Consider the following 24,335-nt stretch of genomic DNA (forward strand, 5'->3'; position numbering starts at 1 on the left):
TCTCTGTCCTTCTTTCTCAAAAGAAAAAAATCTTAAAATAACAGTTGTATTCCAACTACTGGTATTCTAACATTGTGTATAGAATTAAGGAGCCTTTAACAAGACGGTACCATGATGGAGACACAACTGGTTTTGAACATGGAGATTATTTTTCAAGAAAGGAGATGATGCAGAGTTAAAAGTGTGTTGCCAGAAAAGCCACAGAGTAGAAAGAGATTAAAACTTCAAAAGTCAAGGTACACCACACCTCTCATCCCCAGTCCAAACACACACACACACACACACACACTTTAATTCTTGGGACTCCACAACTCCTGAACCATTTGTGTCAAAACTAGGACCACTCCATCGTCATTCCCAATTCTCCTGGTTAAGCACCGTTTCTTGTGGTCATCCACTCGAAACATGCATGCTGCTCTGTTTAGATGGGCCAAACCCATTTACTCTCCAATCCAGGATAGACAGGGCGGAGGGATGGCGGGGATTTCAGCATAGAAAGTGGGGACGGGAGACCAAGAAAAGGAAGGAGCTTTTTCATTCAGGAACTTTTAAGTGGTTGCAAGAAGCTTATGTCAAAGTGGCCACAAAATTGTTCAATGAGAGACAGATGAATGTGAAACCGTGTTTACTCTTAGAAACCCAAGCTTTATATGAAATCTTGGATTTATGGGGAGGGATGGATAGGAAAGCATATCTGTTCATTCCCTGATCCCTTTTTCTCCAATTTCTGAATGTGGGGTTTGGAGCCCCTTTACTGGAGGATGTTTATTTAATGGTTAATTTTGCCCTACTGGCCACTTCCTTTCCTCTTTGTCATTTCATAACACAGGCCAACTCTCTCTCCCTTTTTCCTCTGAAAAAATGAAATGAATTTTTAATTTCTTTAAATCTTTAATATAAAGACTTATTGGTACTGAAAAAAAATCAAGGTGCAGACAGAAGTATGTGGTGATGTTTACTTCCTGCTTTTCCTCTGCAGACAACTGTATAGGGGACATTCATAATTCATTTGTCCTGAAGCGCTCTTATATGGTGAAATGGAAAAAAAAAAAGTCTCATCTTGGCAAGAAAGATAGTAATGGCAGGAGGAACTCAGATTTACACACGTAGGGTTGAGGAGGCACTTCTTACCCTTCCTGATTCTACTGTCTTTCTATGTACATGTGCTGAGCTACCATGAACCAAATATTGCCAAGCACAGGTTACGTAGAGGAATAAAATCATATTTGCTCCCCAAAAGCTCACCATATGGAAGAAAGAAACACGGTTTCATTATTGGATAGTATGAAGTGATGTTTTCAGATATATATAAATCCTGGGGAAATCCCAGGGACGAGAAAAGAACTAAATGTTCTCCTTGAGAAAAAAGTTTGAACAATCCTTAGACAGTTGTGTTTAGTGACGAGAGCCCATAATTGGATTTAGGTTTGTCAAGAAATGTTAAAAGTTGATCGTTATACAAAATTACTTACTTAGAAGCTACGGTTTTATAGAAAAGATACATGAGTGAGTAATGTGTTATATCCTTCTTTCTTTCTGTTAAAGTCAGAAGAAACGTTTGATGTTGGGTTCAGGGAAAAAAAAAACAGCTAGAAAGTGGCACCACCTGGTGGTTACTACCTAAACTGCTTTCATTGACCTTGCAGTTTCAAATACAGTGAAGTCACCTTGACTATCTCAGAAGTCTTCTTAATGCTTTATATACAATTTGCAAACTGATATATGTTCTCAGAAAAATCAGAAACATAGAGAAAACATTTAAAATTCTGGCCAAAGCAAACCTAGTAATATCCAGAATCATCTACCACCAAAAATAGAGAGTTTGTATAGGATAGTCATTGTATGATATTGGATGTAATGAATAAGAATTTCTTATTCTGTTATGATTTCTTCCTTTTTGAAGAGCACAGATTCATCAACACCGAACTTTTCAACATCAATTGTTTGATCACACTGCTCTCCCCCAGTATTTCAGCCAACAAATACTATGTATTTGTTGAAAATTCGTCCTATAGAATTTTCCACATTCTGATTTGGGCTGATTACTTCTTCAGGTGGTTGATTAACTTGTTTTTCTAATTCTTATATTTTCTATAAACTAGTATTAAGATCTAGATTAGATTCCCATTCAGTGTTTTCAGTAAGACTGCTCATAGCTGATGCTGTCTGCTTCCTATCTGCCAGATCCTGAGGTACATATGTCACTTGTCCCATCTGTGGTGATGTTAAGATTGACAGATGAGTTCACGTGATGTCATTTGGACCCCTCCATTATAAAGGGCCCTAATAATTTCTCATTGAGAGTTTGGACATCTATTAATGATCATTGTCTCTATCCATGATTTCGTGAGGATTGCAGAATGGCGATCTTATCAATTCTTCTCCTTTCACATTTATAGCCACGATTTCCTCATCATCTTTTTAGTTAGTTGGAAATACAGTTTGTGTAGGGAAGAAAGGACAAATGTGTGATTTATTTCTTTAAAGTATATTTTGAGGGCAATAAGCTAGCAAGCTCCAAAGGTGACAATGATATTTTGTGTGCTTTATTATGAATTCAGACTGTTATGTATTTGATGTATTTCAATCATTAGTGGGTATTATTCTTTTGGTGCTCAAAGTATTCCACCTTTGACCACTGTGTATATTTTTAACACAAATACTCTTACAGGTAGTAAAATTATTAAGAAAACAGGCATACTCTTGCACTCTCAGGGTAAATGTACTACTTTCAAGAAGGGCAATTTAACAATATGTGCCAGGGGACTTAAAAATATGTGTGCCCTTGTATCTCACTTAAATAAATCTTTTCTATGAAAATCATCAGAGGCGTGGACAAAAATCATACAAAGGTATTAATTCTAATGAACAATTTGAGATGTCAATAGGCTTTGTTACATTTGTGTGATGAAATACTACAGATACCATATTAAAAATCCAGTTTGGAGGAATTTTTATTATCAGGGGTAAGTTTGTTATGATATAATAATAATTGAAAGAAAATCTTATATGTAATATGATCCCAGTTATTATATATAAATACATATATAAATTAAAGACTAGGAAGACATACTTCAATATGTTACCAATAGTTATATCTAGACGGTGGGATATCAGAATATTTTTATGTATATTTTGTACTTACTTTTATAAGTTATCTCCAATAATACGTATCACATTAGATCTTATTAAAAAGCAGCTCGCGTTGAAATTTGTTGTGAGTGAAGTGGATTTGTTATTCTTTGAATAATAAACAAAAGTAAATGTCTCCAACTGTATTAGTGGAAATTGTGCAAGAAAGAAAACATTTTTCCCTTAACCAAAAGATCATTGGGACTTGGTTACAGAATGAAAGCAGAGCTGAGCTGTATTTAACATGAAACACATGACAGCCTTGGTGAGGTCTGTTATATTTTCCCTCCTAGGATCCGCTCATTGCAATTAACTACGCTTGTCTGAGAGACAATTTCCTCTGTGCTCTGCAAGAAGTCAGTATGGTATTTCGGCTTCATTTCTTCTTTGAATGAGGAGCACCGACACGGATTAAGACGGACGCGTCCGCCATTTGTAACAGATTCCACAGGGCATCTCCTCCCACCAATTTCTTTTTTGATAGTGACAGTTTCTAATTTTTGACATCCTAATGTCTAGTTGTCACTTTCAAAAGTCTGACAATCTCTGGTCCAAACCACTTATTAAGTCTTTAATTTCTGCTTTCCCTTCTTATTACCAATGTAATAAGTATTCAATGTCAAAAAAATAGATAACCCTGATGAGCTGAAAGAAAATACAGTTCACAAATAATTCTGTCAAAACACTTCTAACACGTTGGCATAAATTCTATTTCCTGGATCTACATGACTAAGCTTCTGAGCATCTGGGGACAAGATTCCTATCTGGTTTACTGTCTCCTTTGCACCTAGGACTGTACTTTCTGCACACAGGACACACACTTCCTGGGTGCTCACTGATGCTGGAAGTGAGCTCAAGGGGAGGAAGAAGAGAGGGGAAAGGGAAGCCCTTCTGGACAGGGCAGCCCCAGGGAAAAGGGACAGATGGAAGAGTGAGCTCTGAGTGTTTGGGGCAGGGGGAGACCAGTCCTGCTTGGAGAGAGGGGTCCTGGGGGGACAGTTATGGGAGGAAAGTGGTGGCCAATGTGAGAAGAGTATGGCTGAGGATTTTGTTTGTAATATGAGTTGGTAAGGGACCATATTGAAATCTGTTCTATTATATCAAAGTCATTAATTCCTTAATTCTTTGGTCAAATAATTGGTTTATAATGAAGGTTAGTGGCAAGGGGACTTGTGTAGAAATAAACCCATAATTTGATGCAATTAGATACATTTCTCTTGGGGGGTAAGAATCTACATGGAGTACAATTACTCCTTACGGTATACAGTTCTATGAGTTCTGACACATGCATACAGTAGTGTGACCCCCATCACAATCAAGATATAGAAGAGTTCCGTCAAGCAAAAAAGATCCTCTCAGACCTCCCTGTAGTCAACCTCTATCCAACCCCTGGTGGACAATGATTTGTTTTCTATCCTTACAGTTTTGTCTTTCCTAGAACAACATGTAAGTTGAATCATACAATATGTCGCCCTTTGAGTCTGGCAACTTTCACTTAGAATAATGCATCTGAGCATAATCCAAATGTATGTATCCATTCCATTCCATTTTATTGCCGTATAGTATTGTATAGATATACCATGGTTTGTTTAATCATCTACAACTGAAGGGCATGTACTTATTTTTTTTTTTAATATTTTTATTTATTTCTAAGAGAGAGAGAGACAGCGTGATTAGGGGAGGGTCAGAGAGAGAGGGAGATACAGACTCTGAAATAGGCTCCAGGCTCTGAGCTGGCAGTCAGCACAGAGCCCGACGCGGGGCTCGAACCCACCAACTGCGAGATCATGACCTAAGCGAAAGTCGGATGCTTAACTGACTAAGCCACCCAGATGCCCCGCAATATACTTATTTTTAATATACCACATATAACTAATAGTGTGCCTTCAACCAGCCAAAGGCAACCAGCTGCCTTTCAGAGGAGCTGGAGAAAGAGAATGGCCATAGGCCTTGAGGTCTGTGTCCTGGAATAGCCTCACTGACGACTGAGCAGAGAGAAAGGAGGGTCCTTGCCCGTACTCCCCTGGAGGATTCCCTAGAACCACTTCCCCTGCTTGAGGACCTCACAGAATGCAAAGGGCATTGGAACGAGCAAAGGCTGATGTTGTTTCTAGATCTTGCCAACGTTTTCTCTTCAGTTCTTCTCTATGCTCATTGTAACCCATTGATATCCTTCCTCCCACAGTGTCCTTTGATGGCATGAAAAGTGATTTTTCTATGCTTCTAGATACTTACTTGAAAACTGAAGTTGCTGTTCTTTCTGCCTCACGACATTCTTGGAGGCCAAATTGGTGACTCTGGGTTAAATATCACTGTTAGCTGAGTATTTAGGCACGATAAGATGGGAGAGACAGAGACGATGGGGGTGGGGAGGAGAGGACAGAGGAGACAAGTAGAGATGTCTGCCTATTCATCTAACTCTAAGGGGACGCCCTCTCTGCGTCATGCCCATCCCCACCCACAGGTCCTGGTGTTCACAGGGGTGGTGGGAGCTTGAAGAATTTGATTGAAGTTATAGGCAGAAATGGAAAAAGGTAATTTAAAACCTTCTACTTATTACTCTAGGGTCCTTCTAGACAAAGAAATTCAAGTAAGTGTCTGGTGGTTTTTAAATTTTCTGCTACTTGGAAATAATACTTTGGATTTATACAGAGACTACTAAGAAGCAGCGCCCTTGGCCAAAGCTGGGGAAACTCTGGGTATCATGACAGTGAGACTTCTTAAGGGTTAGAAATGTAAAAGCAGCACGGCATTTAAAAATGATGGGAACAGACTTCTAAGGAGGATGGTAGAGCAGGAAGATCCTAAGTTCACCTTGTCCCATGGACACAACTAGATGATACCCACATTAGTGTAAAGAACCCAGAAGCAACCCAAAGATGGGCAGAACAGACTCCCTACAGCTAAATGTAGAGAAAAGGCCACACCGAAGAGGGTAGGAAGGGTGGAGATTGGTTGGGAGCTAAATGTACTGTCCATGAGAGGGAGGGATACTGTGACCATCGAGAGGGGAGAGACATAGACCCTCACCCCGGGACCCCAGGCACAGGGAGCCTGCACAGGGAAGATGAATTCCCATAACAACTGGCTGTGAAAAACAGAGAGGACAAATTCCGTGAGTTCTTACAATCAGTAGGGCTTAACACCTGGAACTTTAAAAATCAGAAAGCTGGGCTGTGGGAGAGCCAGGTGGACAAGAGGAAACTGAGTCCCTGCCATTAAAGGGAGGGCACACGAAACAAACCACTGGGATACAATATAGAAGCAGCGGTTTGAAAACCGCTTGGGTTATATGGGAGGGAGATTTATTTACTAATCTCGGAATGTGTGCTAAAGGGGCAAGGATCTTTTTTTAATTAAAAATTTTTTAATATTTATTTACTAGAGGGAGAGTGTGTGCACGAGTGGAGAAGGGGCAGAGAGAGAGGGAGACACAGAATATGAAGCAGCTCCAGGCTCTGAGCTGTCAGCACAGAGCCCGACGCGGGCCATGAATTGCAAGATCATGACCTGAGCTGAAGTTGGGCACCTGACGGAACCGTCTAGGCACCCCTAAAGGGGCAGGGATCCTTGGGAGACCTCTCTAAGAACAAAAAAGATAGCAGATGCCATTTCTTTCCCCTGCTCCTTGAGAAACAAGGGCACCTTTGGGAACCAGCACAGCAGGAACACTCTCTGCCTGGCTTTCCAATAGCATGCCCCTCCTTGCTTCTGGGAGTCCACCCACTCCAGCCTCTAAAGTGGCTCCAGGTCCCTTCACAGATAAACTTTGCTAAAACCACGTGCCCTGCCGTCACTTCTGCAGATCTGCCGTCTCCAATATGTCCTGGGCTGGAGCCCATCCCAAGCAGTGCCATAAGCCTATCGTGTGCAAGCAGCCCCAGTAGAGGGCCAGCACCACTCCAACGTGACTCTAGCCCCAAGAAGAGGGGACGGTAAGCACATATACCAGTTTGACTGTGGTCCCAGTAGGGGGCTGGCAGACATCTGTTCTGAGTGCTGGCCCTGCCCACCACTGAAAGATTCTCAGGGGAGAAGAGAGGGAAAGCAGCCTGCTCTCTGTGCTACTACGTTTCTGCCAAATGTCTGCTCTGATTCAGCTCAAGAACAAGGCAGACTGGCCTGCTAATATCACAGGGACCAAACCTTGTCCACAAAGGTAAAGAGAGCTATTGCAAATAACCAAACTGAGGGAAAATGTGCTCGATCATAACAGTTGGGTGCACACAACACACACAGGAGACACCGCTCAAGCGCCAGGTTCTGGAGAATGGGGGATGTTGCATTGGAGGCGTACAGTTCTTCATAAGGCCCCTGCTTTCGAGAGCAGGAGATGTAGGTGACATTCCCAACCCACAGAAACAGACACAGAGAGCTAGTCAACATAGGAGACAGAGGAATACGTTCCATATGAAAGAATGGGACAAAATCACAGCAAGGGAGCTAAACAAAATGGAGAAATATACCCAACAGAGAAGTGAAAGCAGCAATTATAAAGATTCTCAATGGACTTGAGAGAAGAGTGGAGGACCTCAGTGAGACCCTCAACAAAGAGATAGAAAACATGCAAAAGAACCAATCAGGAATAAAGAACTCAATAACTGAAGATAAAAATGCACTAGAGGGAATAAATAGTGGACTAGAGGAAGCAGAAGAATGGATCAGTGACCTGGAGGACAGAGTGATGGAAATCAAGCTGAACAGGAGGGAGGGAGAAAAAAAATAATAAAAAATGAGTACAGCCTTAGGTAACGCAGTAACATCAAACATAGTGACTTTCACATTACAAGTATCCCAGAAGGAGAAGACAGAGAAAAGCTGGCAGAAAATTTATTTGAAGAAATAACAGCTGAAAATTCCATTATTTGGGGGAAGGAAACAGAAACCCAGATCCAGGAGGCACAGAGAGCCCCAAACAAAATCAACCCAAGGAGGTCCACATCAAGACACATAGAAATTAAAATGGCAAAAAGTAGTGATAGAGAATTTAAAAAGCAGCAAGAGAAAAGGAAACGGTTACCTACAAAGGAAACCCCATAAGGCTATCAGCTGATTTTTCATCAATAGCTTTGCAGACCAGAGGGCATGGCATGATATAGTCAAAGTGCTGAAAGGAAAAAAATCTGCAGCCAAGAAGAGTATCCAGCAAGGCTATCATTCAGAATAGGAAAGATAGTTTCCCAGATGAACAGAAGTTAAAGGAATTCATTTCCACTAAGCCAATCTTATAAGAAATGTTAAAGGGGACTCTGAGTGGAAAGGAAAGACCATAAATGGGAGTAAAAACAGTAGGAAACACAAAGGCAGTAAAATTAAGTATACTTTTAAAAATCAACCAAATAATTCACAGCATAAGATGTTGTAAATTATGACACTGTATCCCTAAAATGTGGGGGAGAGAGGAGTTTAAAAATGGTTTTAAACTTAAGCAACCATCAACTTAATACAGACTGATATGTGCATAAGATGTTATATATAAGCCTTGGTAACCAAAAATTTAAAACAAGTAATAGATATGCAAAAAATAAAGAGAAAAGAAAATGCGGGTATATCACTCAAGAAAGCCAGCACCCATGAAAGAAGAACACAAGAAACACAGAACTACAAAAACAACCCTAAAACAAGGAACAAAATGGTAATAAGTACATACCTATCAATAATTACTTTGTAAATGGACTGAACACTCCTATCAAAGATATAGAATGATGAAATGGAAAAAAAAACAAGACCCACATATATGCTGCCTACAAGAGAGTTCTTTCAGACCTAAAGACACCTGCAGATTGAAAGCGAAGGGATTGAAAAGCATTGATCATGTAATTGGAAGTAAAAAGAAAGCTGGGTAATAATACTTACACGGGACAAAATGGGCTTTAAAACAAAGACTATAACAAGAGACAAAGAAGGGCGCTATAAGATAATAAACAGGACAATCCATCAAGAAGATATAACAATTGTAAATATTAATGCACCCAATATTGAGGCACCCAAATACATAAAACAACAACATACTCTGGTTTCTCTTCAGATCGCATAAATCTTTCATCTTTTACCAAATACATAAAACAACTAATAACAAACATAACGGAAGAAATGGATACCAATACAATAACAGTAGGAGATTTCAACACCCCACTTACATCAACGTAACTTCTCTGAAATCAGATGTAGCAACATTTTTCTAGACATGTGCTCTGAGATAAGAGAAAATAAATGCATCAAAATAAAAAGCTTCTGGAAGTACAGCAAAGGAAACAATCAACAAAAATAAAAGACAACTCATTGAGTGAGAGAAGATATTTGCAAATGACCTATCTGATGAAGGGTTAGTATCCAAAGTATATAAAGAGCTTATTCAACTCGACACCAAAAAAGCAAATAATCCAATGGAAAAATGGGCAGACGACATGAACAAATGTTCTCCAAAGGAGACACAGAGAGGGCCAACAGACACATGAAAAAACGCTCCACATCACTCATCATCAGGGAAATGCAAATCAAAACCACAATGAGATATCACCTCACACCTGTCACAATGGCTAAAATAAAAAACACAAGAAACAGCAAGTGTTGGCGAGGATGTGGAGAAAAAGGAGCCCTCATGCACTGTTGGTGGGAATGCAAACTAGTGCGGCGACTGTGGTAAACAGTATGGAGGTTCCGCAAAAATTAAAAATAGAATTACCATATGCTCCAGTAATGGCACTACTGGGTATTCACCCAAAGAATATGAGAACATTAATTCCGAAGGATATGTGCACCCCTATGTTTCTTGCAGCATTATTTAGAATAGCCAAATTAGGGGGCTCCTGGGTGGCTCAGTCAGTTGGGTGGCCTACTTCGGCTCAAGTCATGATTTCATGGTTCGTGGGTTCGGGTCCCGCGTCAGGCTCTGTGCTGACAGCTCAGAGCCTGGAGCCTGCTTTGGATTCTGTGTCTCCCTCTCTCTCTGACCCTCCCCTGCTCATGCTGTCTCTCTCAGAAATAAATAAAAAGCATTAAAAAAAATTTAGAATAGCCAAATTAGGGAAGCAGCCCAAAGGTCCATCAATACGTGAATGGACAAAGAAGTGGTAATGTATACAAGAAATATTAGCCATGAAAAGGAATGAAATCTTCCCATTTGCAACAACATGGAGGGGTCTACAGGGTATAATACTGAGAGAAGCCAGAGAAAGATAAATACCGTATGATTTCACTCATGTGTGGAATTTGAGAAACAAAACAAATGAACAAAGGAAGAAAAGAGACGAACCAAAAAAACAAGACTCTTATCCACAGAGAACACACTGACGGCCACCAGAGAGGAGGTGGGGGAGGGGAATAGGTGATTCGGATTAAGTACACTGATCATGACGAGCACTGAACAATGTACAGAATTGTTGAATCACTATATTGTACACCTGAAACTAATACCACACTGTATGTTCACTATAACGGATTCAAAATTTTAAAATATGACAGGAAGAGGTGAGGAAGTTCATTCTGTCCCTCGACCCCTCCCTAACCCCCAGCAACAGTTGTGCCTTAAAGGAAAGGAAACATAAAATATTTTTTTAAATTTAAACTGAATTTCTGAGGATAGAACTCTTTTTTTTTTAATTTTTTAAGCATTTATTCAGTTTTGAGAGACAGAGAATGAGTGGGGAAGAGGCAGAGAGAGAGGGAGACACAGAATCTGAAACAGGCTCTGAGCCCTCAGCACAGAGCCTGACGTGGGGCTCGAACCCACAAACTGCGAGATCATGACCTGAGCTGAAGTCAGATGCTTAACCGACTGAGCCACCCAGGCGCCCCGATAGAACTCTTTTTTTAAAAAAAACAAAACTATTTTTAAGAATATAATTGATGAAAATAAAATGGGATGCTGGAGTCCAGAAGACCATACAAATTACCTAAAGTAATGTGATCCAGGCTTTAGAAAAAAACCTATTTCCTGTGATGAGATGAGTATGACTATTCCCATATGGCTTGGAAGCATTGTTTGTGGGCTCTGAGGACCCATCACTCTCCTCACCGAGTCCCTCCAGTGAGTTATTGTTCAGGAAGAGTAGGAAGCTGGTTCTTCCTAGAGGTCAAGACTCTGGAGACTAATAAAATACCAGGGCTTGAATAGAAGAAAGGAATGTGTTGTAAGCTTCTTTAGGACTCTAAGGGATGTTTCGTTTATGCTTTCTTCAACACTTGGTATCTTAAAGCAAATCTTAAGTACATTCATGAACAAAAGAAAACTGAAGAAAACTGCATTAGATTAAAAGCTCCAGAGATTGTTAGATTTTGAATCACAGATGAGTCATTTCTGAAAGCATCGTGTTCAGAAAGACCGTTTTATAAATGAATGCTATTTACAGGTAAAACTAAAGGTGAAAAGACTCTAAATGCTACGTGAGAGGCTGTGTGATTAATCAGGGCTCATGTGTGCGGAAGAAGGAAATTGCCTCCATTTGTTCTATTTGGCTGCTAGTGTGGGTTTTATTAGATATTTACATTAGTGTGCATTTTGCCACACGCATAGAGAAGAGCTGAGTTTCATTATGTGAAGTCTCGCTCATTCAGATTTACGGTCATCCACATTAAGCAGGCTACAGAGTATCTTCGCTCAGCTGATGATACATAAGGGACTGAAGGGCGAAAGGAACAGACAGATCTCCCAAAACACTTGGGAAGGTCAGCGAGTAAGCAGTGGGGACACCAGCTGTGCTAAGTCCCTGCTTCTCCTCAGAAGTAAGAAGCCTGAGAATTTCTACAAGTCAGTACTCGTCAGCCTCTGTTGAGTTACGGTCTATTTTCTTTTTGTTTTCTGTACATGTTTAAAGGTGAAAATAATTAACGTATACTTGTAAAAGAAACCGGTTGTATCAATTTAGAACATCATTCTCCTGTGATTTCTTTGAATTGGTGACTGTTCACGGTATGATGGAGGTCACCGTGGTCGTAAATCCGAGACGGGGACAATTTAAAAGAGAGCCAATGGGGGAAATCACGAGGGAGAGTGCAGGAATTTTCCCAGAGAGGAAGGCGTCGGGAGGTAAGAGGCTGACGATCCGGAGGAAGGAACCTACGTGGGCTGCAGTGGAGGCGGAGGCAAACAGGGGCGGGGCTGTCTGTCCCGGGCCCCCACGCCCCTCTGCCATCCCCCCTGCCCCTGCCTGTGGGACAGGGTGTTTGCTGACATTGGGTCCCTGCAAGTCCTGACACAGCAACAGCCGGAAGGAACCACTCGGGCAAATCAAGTGTTCAAGTTTTCGAATATTAGAACAAACAAGAGTAAGCCCACTAAGAGCTTCATGATAAATTATATATATTCTTAGGATAAACTGTTTTTACAACAAAAGATAAAATTGTAAAGGTGTGCTCTAATGCGGGCTGTAGGGTTGTGCAAGCTGCCAAAACATTTTCACACACACCCAACGCCTGAGCCATCAGGACCTCAGCGCAGGGTGGACGCCATCCGCCCACCTGGCGGGTGGCCCGCAGAGGCTGACGGGCAGGGTCTCCAGGGAGCTGGGCTGCAGCTGGGAGGGGGCGCCGTGGGGGGAGCGGGAACCCCTCCCCAAGGCCAGGAAGGGGGTCACCAGTTTGGGGATGGCCTCTTCTACACGGTGACCCAGGAGCGGCTGGAGTCGGGGGGCCCTGGTGGGTCTTGAGGGAGGCGTCCCCTGGTGAGCCCCAGCCAAGTCTGGGAGTCTGTGCTGGGGAGGAAAGGGGTCCGGGTGTGGGTCACCACATCCGGGAGGGATGGGAGTTGCCCTCAGCCGCCCTATTCTACCCTTCAGCGCGGCCTCTGCACCCTTGTGGGGAAACAGGGTCAGGAGCCACCACCAGGGTGGGAACTCACTGAAAAAGCAGGGAGAGGGGAGTTTCACGGGTCAAGGGATCGCCAAGCCGGGCTGCCTCCCTGGAGGTGGCAGCCCTGGTCACAGAGGGCGAGCTGAGCGGGCCGGATTTCTCCTAGTTCTGGAGGAGATGTGGGGGGCCGGGTGCTCTAGACAAACACCAGCTCTGGTCCTGGGGTGCTGGGTGGCTGGGTTTCTGCCGCAGTGGTCCTTACCACCCGTGTCTGGCATAGAAAAGAAACGGGGACTCAGAGCACACATTCCATAAAGATTTTAACATTCTGTTAGTGGTTTCCTTGTATTTCTCTGATTCCTGAACCTTTAGCACAGCTCTGGGGACGCGGTTCCCAGGGGGTTACCACACATCCCTTTCTCTGGGGTCAGACATTGGGGTTCCGGAGCTCACCTTTGGGAACACCCACAGCTGTGTGCATTTCACTGGGGCCCAGACTCTAAGATTTGGGGAGACGCAGGAAGACGAGTTTCCTGGATGGACAGAAAAATCACTAGATTCGGAGTCCGTCCATTTGAGTTGGACCTGGCGCTGCAAGCTTTAGCGGTGAGAGCTGCCTGGGTTGCAAAGAAGCCACTTTGAATCCTGGCTACATTCTGTCACTTAGTAACTGTGCCGTCCTTAGCAAACCCTTCAGGTGTCCTGAGCCTCAAAGTCCTTCCCTGCAAAATTGTACAAGGGCCAACCTCATGGGGGCGACTGCGCAGTAAGTGGAAGACTGACTCGCACAGCAGCTGGCGCGGTGCCAGGCGCGAGCCACTCCCCGGGGCGACAGTGGGGTTCCCTCCTGCTCCTTTCTCTCTGAACCGCAGTCCCCACGCAAGCGTGGGTCTCCTGACTTACAGGTGGCTCGCAGTCTCCGCTGGGAGAAGACCGGCGGGAACACCTGTACCCACGGGAGTGTGAGGTTTGAATCATTCACATCAGGGTGACACACCGGGACGCGACCCCTGGGCCACGCCGGCGTCAGGAAGCTGTGGACAGCAGCGGGCTTGGTCTGGTGGCGGCAGAGGGGAGGCGCGGCCCGAGAGCTGGGCTGTGACGCGGACTGGGGGACATAAGCCTGGGCGGCCCTGGCATAACCGAGGCAGCGGAACACGGGCCCCCACGGCCCTGGAGGGGGCACTCATGGGGCAGGGTCCCCCACATCACAGGCGACACAGAAATGGAGCTGAAGGTGATGAAGAGAATCTGTAGCCTCACCTGAGGACTGGCTTTCTCGTTTTACAAAACCAAACAGCTTCGTTTCAACTGTGAAGTTAAATTCAACTTTGATTCAAGGCAATCCAACTTCGTGTAACTTCGATTTAGAAGGAAATGGAGTTTTTGTCCTTTGGGGGAATTATAACTATGTCCGGGCTTCTCATTTAAAAGCTGAATTAGGGACACCTGGGTGGTGCACTTGGTTAAGCGTCCAACTTCGGCTCAGGTCATGATCTCATGGTTCGTGGGTTCAAGCCCCGCGTCGGGCTCTGTGCTGACAGCTCAGAGCCTGGAGTCTGTTTCAGATTCTGTCTCCCTCTCTCTCTGCCCCTCCCCCACTGGTTCTCTCTCTCTCTCAAAAATAAACAAACATTTTTAAAAAGCTGGATTAAGAGCTGAAAGCTAACCTACATGATTTCCTTGAGAACTCAAGACATTCCTTCACTCTTTTCCTTCCGGGTGCAGGATTTTTGCTCTTGATGCAAAACACAACATTTTAACTCGAATTAGGGAGAAAAAATGGAGACGGATAACAGGGCAGCCAGAAAGTTCCTGAACCCCAGGAGGACTCTGGGGCCTCTGTAACGGTCTCTTACTCCCTGGGGCCAGGACAGCCATGCCCCGGCCTCTGCTCTCCTACATCGGTCTGATTCTGGGTCTCACACTGGGCGAAGCGATCCCAGCCTTGTACACAACTTCCGCAACCACATATGGTGTCAAAGAAAAAGGAACGTAGTGCGACAACTTGTCTGACACATTCGGAACCGTAATCATTTTCCACTGATTGAATGCAGCACCCTGAGGAGGCCCCACTGGTTTTCCCAGGGTGTAGATGGGGGGCAGTGGGGCTCCAGCAACGTTCACTACCCTGATTTGCCTAGAGCTTCCCCGGGGGGGGGGGAGGGCAACGGGTTCACGAAGACCAGTGAGACCTTGGGGACTGTCCACACTGATGTCTACCCATGTAGGCCATGTAGCCCTCAGGGGCCCTTTACCCATGTCTTTTTAAGTTTATTTATTTGTTCTGAGAGAGTGCGTGTACCGAGAGGGGCAGAGAGAGAGAAAGAGAGAGAATCCGAAGCAGCTCCATGCTGTGCCGTTAGCGCAGAGCCCGATGTGGGGCTCCCACCCACGGACCACGAGATCATGACCTGAGCTGAAAACAAGAGTCAGACACTTAACTGACTGAGTCACCCAGGTATCGGTACCCATGCTTTTTGACTAGAGATCTTATTATCTGCAGATAATCATACCCCATAAAAATACACCCAACAATGGGATACTACTCTGCAATGAGGAACAAACATTCATGAGACAACATGGCTGAACCTCAAATGTATTAAGCTAAGTGAAAGAAGCCAGACCCTAAAGGCTACAGATTCGGCGTCTGCTTATAAGCGACTCTGGAAAAGACAAAACCATAAGACAGGAAGCAGATCACTGGTTGACAAGGTCTAGGGAGGGGCTTGACACCAAAGGGGCAGGAGAAAATGTCGGGGTGGAGCTTCTCGATCTTGCTCATTGGGGTAATTACACAGCCACAGATGTTTGTCAACACCGTTAGGACAGTACGCTAAAAAGTAAAAGTACTCTATAAAAAGACACTGTAAATTATACTTCAATGAACTTGACTAAAAATTTTTTTTTTATTTTTTTTATTTTTTTAATGTTCTATTTATTTCTAGGAGAGAGAGAGAGAGAGAGAGAGAGAGAGAGACCGCGCGAGCAGGGGAGGGCCAGAGAGAGAGGGAGCCACAGACTCCGAAACAGGCTCCAGGCTCTGAGCTAGCCGCCAGCACAGAGCCTGACGCAGGGCCCAAACCCATGAACCGCGAGATCACGACCCAAGCGAAAGTCGGACACCCAATCGACCAAGCCACCCAGGCTCCCCTGACTAAAAATGTTTTTAAAGAATCATTGACAAAAATTGGATGACATAGATTTGAAGCATTTAAAGTGAAGTGTCAATCGTGAAAAAATAAGATTTATTGATGGATGGATCGAGGAATGGATGGATGGATGGATAGATAGGAGATAAAGCAAGTCCAGTGAAATCTCAGTAGTAGAATCTAGGTGGTAGTTGTATAGATGTTCCCACTATAATTCTTTCGACTTTTCTGTATGTGAACATTGTTACTAATGAAATCTTGGAACAGGTTTAAAGAACACATCTAACGCATTTCCTTCATCATTGGTACTATTTAGAGAGGGGCTTGCAAGCCCTCAAAATTCCTTTCATTAATGGCCTCTGATGGGCTCAAAAGAGCATCTTTCCCGATCCTTTGAAGCCATGCTGATAGAAGTAAAGCTTCCTCTTGGTCGAGAAGGGGAATCTCTCGAGGTTCTCTACAGGCTCATTTACATGTATTTACTTTTTTTCCTTTAACACAGTATTAGCGAGCGAATACTCTACGCTTTTTTGTCACTTGCCTGGAAATTGAAGGATTAGATTCATTTGACTCTATGGGTAACAACTCCTCAGGGAACGAAGTTTTGGACAGCAGCAATTCAGAGTCAGCAAATATCCCAGACTCTGTTTTTTCTGGATCTTGCCCCGCTATTCAGCACACGGGCTCCAGCCCCAGCTCCCTCTCTCCATTCTGTGATGGGGATGAGAGCCAAACCAGCCACTCACAAGCACCCCAGGACTGGCCTGCAAGGGGGTAGGGAATGGTCTTGCTTCCCAGTCGGCATTAATTTTGGCAGGAGGTGCAAAGATTCACCCTTCCGGGAGCATGTGGGGACTACTTCCACCCTACATTGCCACGTGGGGACGGGAGAGGCCGCGCAGCATGGCTACAGAGTGCCAGACTCCAGGTGAGGCGAGTAATTAAGCAGGCACTTCAGTCCACACCCAATACAACTCATTTTGACAATTATGGTCTTTCTGTGTGTGTATATTTAGGTGAATCCGATTAGATATATTTAAGCTGCCCAAACCCTGCAAGCCTTTGTGTGTATTTATTTGGCTATATGGACCCCGTCTAAAGAAATTCATGGCTGTTGACGGACGCAGAAAGGTATTCAAGTTAGGTTGCTACAGGAGACGAGGAAGTTGCAGAACAGATCCAAGAAAACAATACATTTAGTATATTTTAGTTCAAGAAATGAGAGTGCTATGCTGTACAGTCATGGGCCAGGGTGGGGTGGGGGTCCACCGGACTTTCCCCTTCCCTTATGTGTTTGTATATTGCTTGGTTCTTACACCAGAGACATAATGGCTTTGTATCAGCTCAAAACAGAAAGGAGAAGCTTGTTTTCTAGCATTACTGTCTTCACAGTCAAGACAACTGGTATGTGGTGTACACACACACACACACACCTATTCGTATGCAGTTAAACAATTTCCGATCTTGCCATTTCAGAGGACAACCGGGTGCGCACATAGTGGGTTATATTTGGCTCACGTATTTCAAGATGGTTTCCATCCCCGAGGACCCTCCTCTCCCTCCACCCCAACTAAATACATGAGCTTAATGCTACCAGAAATGTGCTCTTTTGCTGATTTTCTGCTTCTAAGCAGAGACCAAGTCATTACTCTAGTGATTAACTTTTGGGCTCTTTATATCTGTCTGCAAACAACAAATCTGAGAATAAAAGGCTTTGGGATCCATCACCAAGCCCTGAATTCTCTAATCCCTCTGCTGTTTTCTTTTTTTTCTTTTTTAATTTTTGTTCACTGTAGTAGTCGACGTTTCTTCTTCCCCTCCCTCCCTTTTCCCTCCGCAGCCTCTCTTCAGTCCGCCCTTGGCTGCGGGCAGCTAAAATATCTGTCCAGATCAGTGTACATACAAAGAGAGCACTTTCTCAACCACCAGAACCCCCTTGAATTATTCAAAGTATCTCCCTTTCTCGGGTTTCCCATCTTTTTTTCCCTGACAGCAGGAGCTGGAAAGGGGCATTTGGCACCGGCACTCCCGGACCCGGTCCCTAAGGCAGGAGGAAGCAGGGTGAGCCTTCTATAGAGGCCATGAGTCCTCTGGACCATGAGAAAATAGGTAGCGCCATGTCTGAAGGTATAGAAATGATTCTTGCATCGGTGGGAATGCCAGGGTCCCTCAGCAAAACACAGCAGAATTCTCTGTAACCGACAGGACTGTGGGGTACACAGGACACGGGCCTGGGGAGAGACTCCGGCCTGGGGGTGAGGGCGGGGAGTGGTGGCTGGGGAAAGGGCAGCTGCGGCTTTTAGTGGACAATCTTAGCAGGTGGATAAACGGAGTGGAGAAGAATGTGTAACGTGGGGATCACAGGGAATGTTCTGAAAGGCATCGTTGTACTGGGGGCGGCCCCCTCATTTGGCTGCTCCCAAATCTTTAAGCGTATGGCTTTGCAGGAGACAGACACCATGACAGGGGTTCTGGGGGGGTCGGATAAGAGGGACCGGCCCGGCCCCAGCGCAGTTGCGCTGGAAGAAACGGACCCTCTAGGCGATTCCGGCCGAGTCATAACAGCGGCCGGCTGGGTAGACGGCAGCCACGCGCCTCTGCTCTAGGACGTCTGAGCATCTGCAAAGTGGGCGGCCACCCAGGCCGGGCAGACCCCAGGGGAGGGGGGCGGCAGAGAGGGAGAGTGGCCCAGGGTGGGGGGCAGCGCAGAAAGCCGAGGGCAAGCGGGGCCACTGGCTCTGGGGCAGGAGGGGCCACCTGCGCCGTCGTGTCCCCGTGGGGACAGAGGCCGCTGGGAAAGCGCCCTGCACACCCCCCCTCCGTAGGCCTCTCTAGCTCCCTGGGACCTGCCCGGAGCATCGGGTCTCGGCTTCAGCTGCATCTGGAGCCCCTGTTATTTAGAAGGGACGCCAAGAACTTTCTAGGGACCGGGGTGCTCTCCAAGGTCACACGGGGTGAGGAAGAGCCACGGCGCTCTTACCTCATTGGGTGGAGCTGCCCGTCCAGGACAGCCGGACAGGAGAGCCCTCCTCCGAAAGGTCCTCGCTCCCAAACACAGTCCGCAAGTGTCACCGCTGCCCCGTCCCAAGCGCGAAGGTCACCGCCCCGAGCCAGGAGGACCGTCACAGGAGCAGAGGACACAGCCGAGGGACGCTCCCCTGGGAAGGAAGTCACCAGCGCGATCTCGGAGACAGCAGCATCCCCAATCTCAGCCGGGGATCAGCTCTGTCACTGTCATAGTTCCAGGGAGCCCTGGAATGCTTCCGTTCCTGTCACTGGGGTCCGGGAGGGTGCGACGCCTTGTCCTCAAAGCTCCGCCAGACACGGAGGCAAAACCTTTCACGAAGAAGACCTCCTTGGGCTGTGTCGTCTGGGTGTATTTACTTGTGCTGAGAACGGCCTGGGGAACCACCGTCCGGGAAAACACCGTGTTTTCCAGAACAAAGGAGCTGTGGCACCCCCAGGGGCCAGAGTGGCTTTCCCAGGCGTGGCCGGTCCCTCCTGCCTGGGGTGGTGCACGTGGCTGGATGTGGGGGCTGGTGATGTCAGGGAAGAAGGGCAACCTTCCCCAGCACGGCATACCCCCCAACCCACCCAAAACCACTGGTGGCCCCCCTGTACAGTCCCCCATGTCACTGTCACCACTTGGGTTCCCTCAGATTCCACCAGCCATCACCGCCATGTACCAGGCACAGTGCAAGGAGGGGACACAATTTATGTCTTTTAACCTCCCCAAGCACCATGAGGCAGGTATCATCGTAACAGCAACGTTATGGCTGAGGAAGTGGACACTGGGGAGGTAGAGGGTCGCCCCCACAGGCCAGTAGCTAAGAAACCTCCTCGCAGTCAAAACGCATACCCTTGCCAGGCTTCCTTTCCCTCAGTGTCCCCTAACTGTGGCAGAGTAAAGGGAAGTCAGGGTCACAGGCACCTGCCCCTCACTGCCACAGCCACCCCGGACACTGCTGTCATCATTCAGAAGGCCCACGTCCCCAGTGAGCTATTGCTCGCACCCCTCTTTACTTGGGGGTCTCAGATAAGCAGCCTGATAAGGTTTCCAGGGTGTCAGACGAGCCCCCCTTCTGTCTGCCCACCATCGTGTATTTGGGCCTTTCTCTGGTGGCCCCTTTTAAAATACAAATATCCCAGGGGCGCCTCCGTGGCTCAGTCGGTTAGATGCCTGACTTAGGCTCAGGTCATGATTTCGTGGTTTGTGGGTTCAAGCCCTGCATTGGGCTCTGTGCTGACAGCTCAGAGCCTGGAGCCTGTTTTGAATTCTGTGTCTCCCTTGCTCTCCGCCCCTCCCCTGCTCATGCTCTGTTTCTCAAAAATAAACATTATAAAAAATATTAATGCAAATATCTCTAAGAAGGGTAACACATTAGAAGTCTCATACCTTGCTTCCATTATGCCCCACCCCACACGACTATAGCCTGTAAACATCTTATAGACATCGGGAGTGGAAAGAAGCAGCCAGGGATAGTAAGGGAAGATGGAATTTGGAGTCATTGCTTTCATAAGAATATAATTTTAATTGAACTCAAACCTTTACTGAGTACACTAGGTGTTGGGCATTTTGCTAAGAGTTATAGGCCTATAGAGCATGATCAGAACTGGCTTCTTCTTGAGGAGATTTGAATATGGGCTGTGTATTGAATAATATTATGGGATCATTGGTTTTATAGGCAGTTATGTAGGAAAAGGACTGTATAATTTTTTAGAGATGCTCTTACTAAAATTTAGAGATGTCCTAATGTCTGCAATTTATTTTAAAATATTCTGGCAGGAAGCAGATAAAGCAAATATGGCAAAATGGTAACAATTGTTAAATTTAAGTGATGGGTATATGGGATTCATTATAGTATTTTCTCTTCTTTTCTGTATAATTGAACTTTTTCATGATACGAATAAAAACAAAGCTTTCTGGTAGCTCAAAAATCCATGTTCTATTGTCAGGATGACAGGTTCTGTGGTAAGCAGAATTCTAAGATGGCCCCATGATTCCTGACCCTAATAGACATGCTCTGGGTAATCCTCTCATCTAGAGCACTGGCAAGACTTGGAATATGATGAGATTTTACTTCCATGATTAGGTTACACGGGCAAAGCTGAAAGATTCTGCAGATGTAATTAAGATATCTGATCAGTTTATTTTAAACTAATCAAAAGATTGTCTGGGTGGGCCTGGCCTAATCAGGAGGGCTCTTTAAAGGAGAGTTCACAAGCAGCACCAGATACCCTGTAGTTTACCTTGAGAAAGCAGAACTGCCATGCTGTAGAGAGGACCATGTGGGGAGCCTTTCCTTGCCGAAAGCCCCGTTCTATAGCCACAAGGAACTAAACTCTGCCAACAACCGCTGAGTTTGGAAGGAGACTCTGAGTCTCAGAGGAGACCGTGGTTCAGGCTGATGCACAGACCACAGCATTGGCTGACTGACCCTGAGCAGATCCAGCTGATTCATACCCAGTCTCCTGACTGATTGAGGCTGTGTGGTAATAAAGGTGTACGGTTTGAAGACAATAAGATTGGGGCAACTGGTTACAAAGCAATAGAATGCAAATACAGGTTTTTGCTGTTGAGGCAAATCTAATTGATTAGAAATAGCAGCACTGGGTTGGAAAGGATTTCAAGACTGGGCCTGACTTCCCTGGGCGAGGAGAATGGTGGTTGATTAGCAATGTCTGCATGGGCACGGAAGTGCAGAGTTGATTAGCAATGTCTGCATGGGCACAGAAGTGCACCGTGGTGGCAGGTGTATCCCTGATGGCCATTCAAGGTCCCTTTGTGAATTTGAGGGAAAAGGGTTGTTAACTTATTTTTCTTAATGACAGAATCACTCTGAGGGTTATTCTTGGGTCTCTGCATCAGAGGGGATGATGACCTGTGAGAAAAGCCTCAGAGAAAGAGGACAGAAAAAGCTATCAAAGACAGAATTTAGCAACTGCAAAACAATGTGTAGGGCCAGCCTTGCAGGCTGGTGTTTACAGTGAGAAGCTTCTCCATCGTTCTTTCCCTCTTCGGTGTCTTCACTCTTTTCCCCTCTCTGCGGCCTCTAATCCTCAGCCTTCAAACAGGCACAGGTGTTCCGTGAGTTGGAGAAAATCAACCCCAGACAAAGTCACTTGATCCACCGCTAATTCTGACTCACACTGACTCTAACACAGCGGGCCTCCTGACCACTCCAGAGGAATGTCAGGATCCCCCCTTCCTCAGACGTTTACGCCGAAGAGGTCAGGACCAGCCTGCTTAATGTCAAACTTGGATTAGGCATTTATTACCACCTCATTGTTTCATGTTAAAGCCAAGCAGAAACCTTCTCCCAAAGTCCAGGTGTTAGTCCCATAATTTAAGTAAAATCACCGTAACGAAATAGGTCTTTCTCTCAAATTCTTACTTGTTGAGGGTAGGCTGCCCCCCCAAAAACCAGCGCTATGCAACAACACAGGTCATACTCCATCCTTCCTCAGTGACACACGCCAGAGGTCTTGTCCAAAATCAGCGGGACCGCAGCCCTTTACCCACGGACGCAGAAGGAAGGCTCACAAAAGCTAAAATCTGAACTCAAGAGAAGTTCAGGTGAAAAAGCAGATGAGTAAGAAGGTAAGGGCTCTGAGAAAGTTACTAATGGCTCTTCCACTGTATTAAAGGTTTGGCTGGTGCAATTTCTCATATGTGGGGTGCCATTTGAAACCCAAGCAGTCCTGCTTAGCCTCTCACGCTAATAGATCGCCACTGTTTGCTATTTATGCTCCCAAACCACTGGTTTCTCTTAATTTAACTGTCTACACTGGGAGCGTCTAACCCCTGAGATAGTCTCATCAACATATAACAAGGCTTAAATAGTACCATGTGATGGGCCTTTAGTAAGAACAACACTCAGCCCTTAAGCCAGTGATCACAGTATGTGTCAGAGCCTATGGTCCGTTAGTTAGTATTTAAACAGTTAACTTCTTGTGTTTAGACTTGAGGGCTTGGACTTAGAAATGAGCATGTTTTTGTTTTCTGGAAAAGTCAGAAAACCTGGCCGCATGGAGCTCCATTCCTCGTGAAAACAATCTGATGACAATCTGGTGCCTCTTTATGGGGGACACATGTGTTTCCCCATTTTACCACAGTCTCTGCCCTTCCCTGTTGCCTCTTCAGGCTGAGACCGGAAGTCCATGGCAGTTTCTCATCATGGCTTCACTGTCATTTTTCTCATGGCAAAGAGAGTGCTGTGAAAACAGCCCCAACTCCGTGCCTCAGCAGTGTAGCCCCTTGATTTGACTTGTGGGGTTAAATGACCCTCTCCAGCAACAGACACACACCGATAGGGTACTTGTTGGTGGGTAATGGTCTTGTCATTCATTAGGAACGCTTTTTCTTTCTCAGATTCCTGCAACACTGCACTCTCCCTTTTAGTTACCGTTTTCGTCACCTCAAGGGGAGCCTCAGTGAGAGTCAGATAATTTCAGAAACGCACGACTGGTCCTTTAAAGGAAATGTGACTGACCTGGGTCTCACCCACTCTAGCTCCCTGCCTGTTTGGTCAGCCGTCACAGGCACTGCCCCCCTGGAATAAAGGAAAGTTCCAACCCACACAACTCTCTGACTGGCGCATGTATTCATTTGTAATTTCCATCCAGATGCAGAAATAAGGAGAGAGGCCCTCTCTCACCTGCTACTTGAAACAAAGCATATTTTGTTACCTCTGCTCAGGATAGAGCTGCAGGAAGGAAAGGGGAAGAAGAAGGTGCCCCCGGCGAGAAGGGGGCAGGGAGGGGCGAGCGGGGGAGGGCAGGCCAGTGCAGCCGAGGGGCGCAGGCCGCACCCATGGGACACTCACGGTTGAGCTGCCGTCTCCGGATCCTGTCCCTCCATGGCCTGCTTCTGACCCAGTGTAATCGTGAAGGCAGCACCATGGTCCCAGCGCCAGCCTTCTACCACCTTCTCATGGCAGGGAGCAGAAGGGCGCCAGGGCATACGGAAGCCAAGTCCTGTTGCATTTAAAAAAAAAAAAAAAACACGCAAAACACAAACCGTCTTCTCTTTTTTGTATCTGAGGCTTCCGCTGACTTCTTTATCTTCTGAGTCGCTTTTCCTTCCCTTCCCTTAGCTCCCCGCTGGCCCGAAGGCAGCTGCCGGCCGTGGGGCCGAGCCTGCCCCGGCCTCCTGGGCCATGTTTTATGCATGAAGGTGATGGGCGGTAATTTATTCTAGAGCAGCTCCTGTGTCGCCTGGCGGCGGAGCCGGGGGGGGGGGGGGGGGCAGGTGTGCAGGTG

The 24,335-nt window shown here is 45.8% G+C and overlaps 1 protein-coding gene across 1 annotated transcript in view; it reads right to left on the reverse strand.

The window, feature by feature from the left end:
- The window catches only part of RIPOR2 (RHO family interacting cell polarization regulator 2), a 230,348-nt gene extending 206,320 nt beyond the window's left edge, over nt 1-24,028 (reverse strand). The window contains exon 1 of the mRNA XM_039216706.1: nt 23,900-24,028. Within this exon, the coding sequence (XP_039072637.1) occupies nt 23,900-23,975 (76 nt within the window). The 5' untranslated portion in view covers nt 23,976-24,028. The remainder of the gene's footprint in view (nt 1-23,899) is intronic.
- Between the last annotated feature and the right edge of the window lie 307 nt (nt 24,029-24,335).

The sequence above is a fragment of the Hyaena hyaena genome, unplaced genomic scaffold (genome assembly GCF_003009895.1).
Source record: "Hyaena hyaena isolate Hyena2069 unplaced genomic scaffold, ASM300989v1 scaffold_652, whole genome shotgun sequence".
Classification (NCBI taxonomy): domain Eukaryota; kingdom Metazoa; phylum Chordata; class Mammalia; order Carnivora; family Hyaenidae; genus Hyaena; species Hyaena hyaena.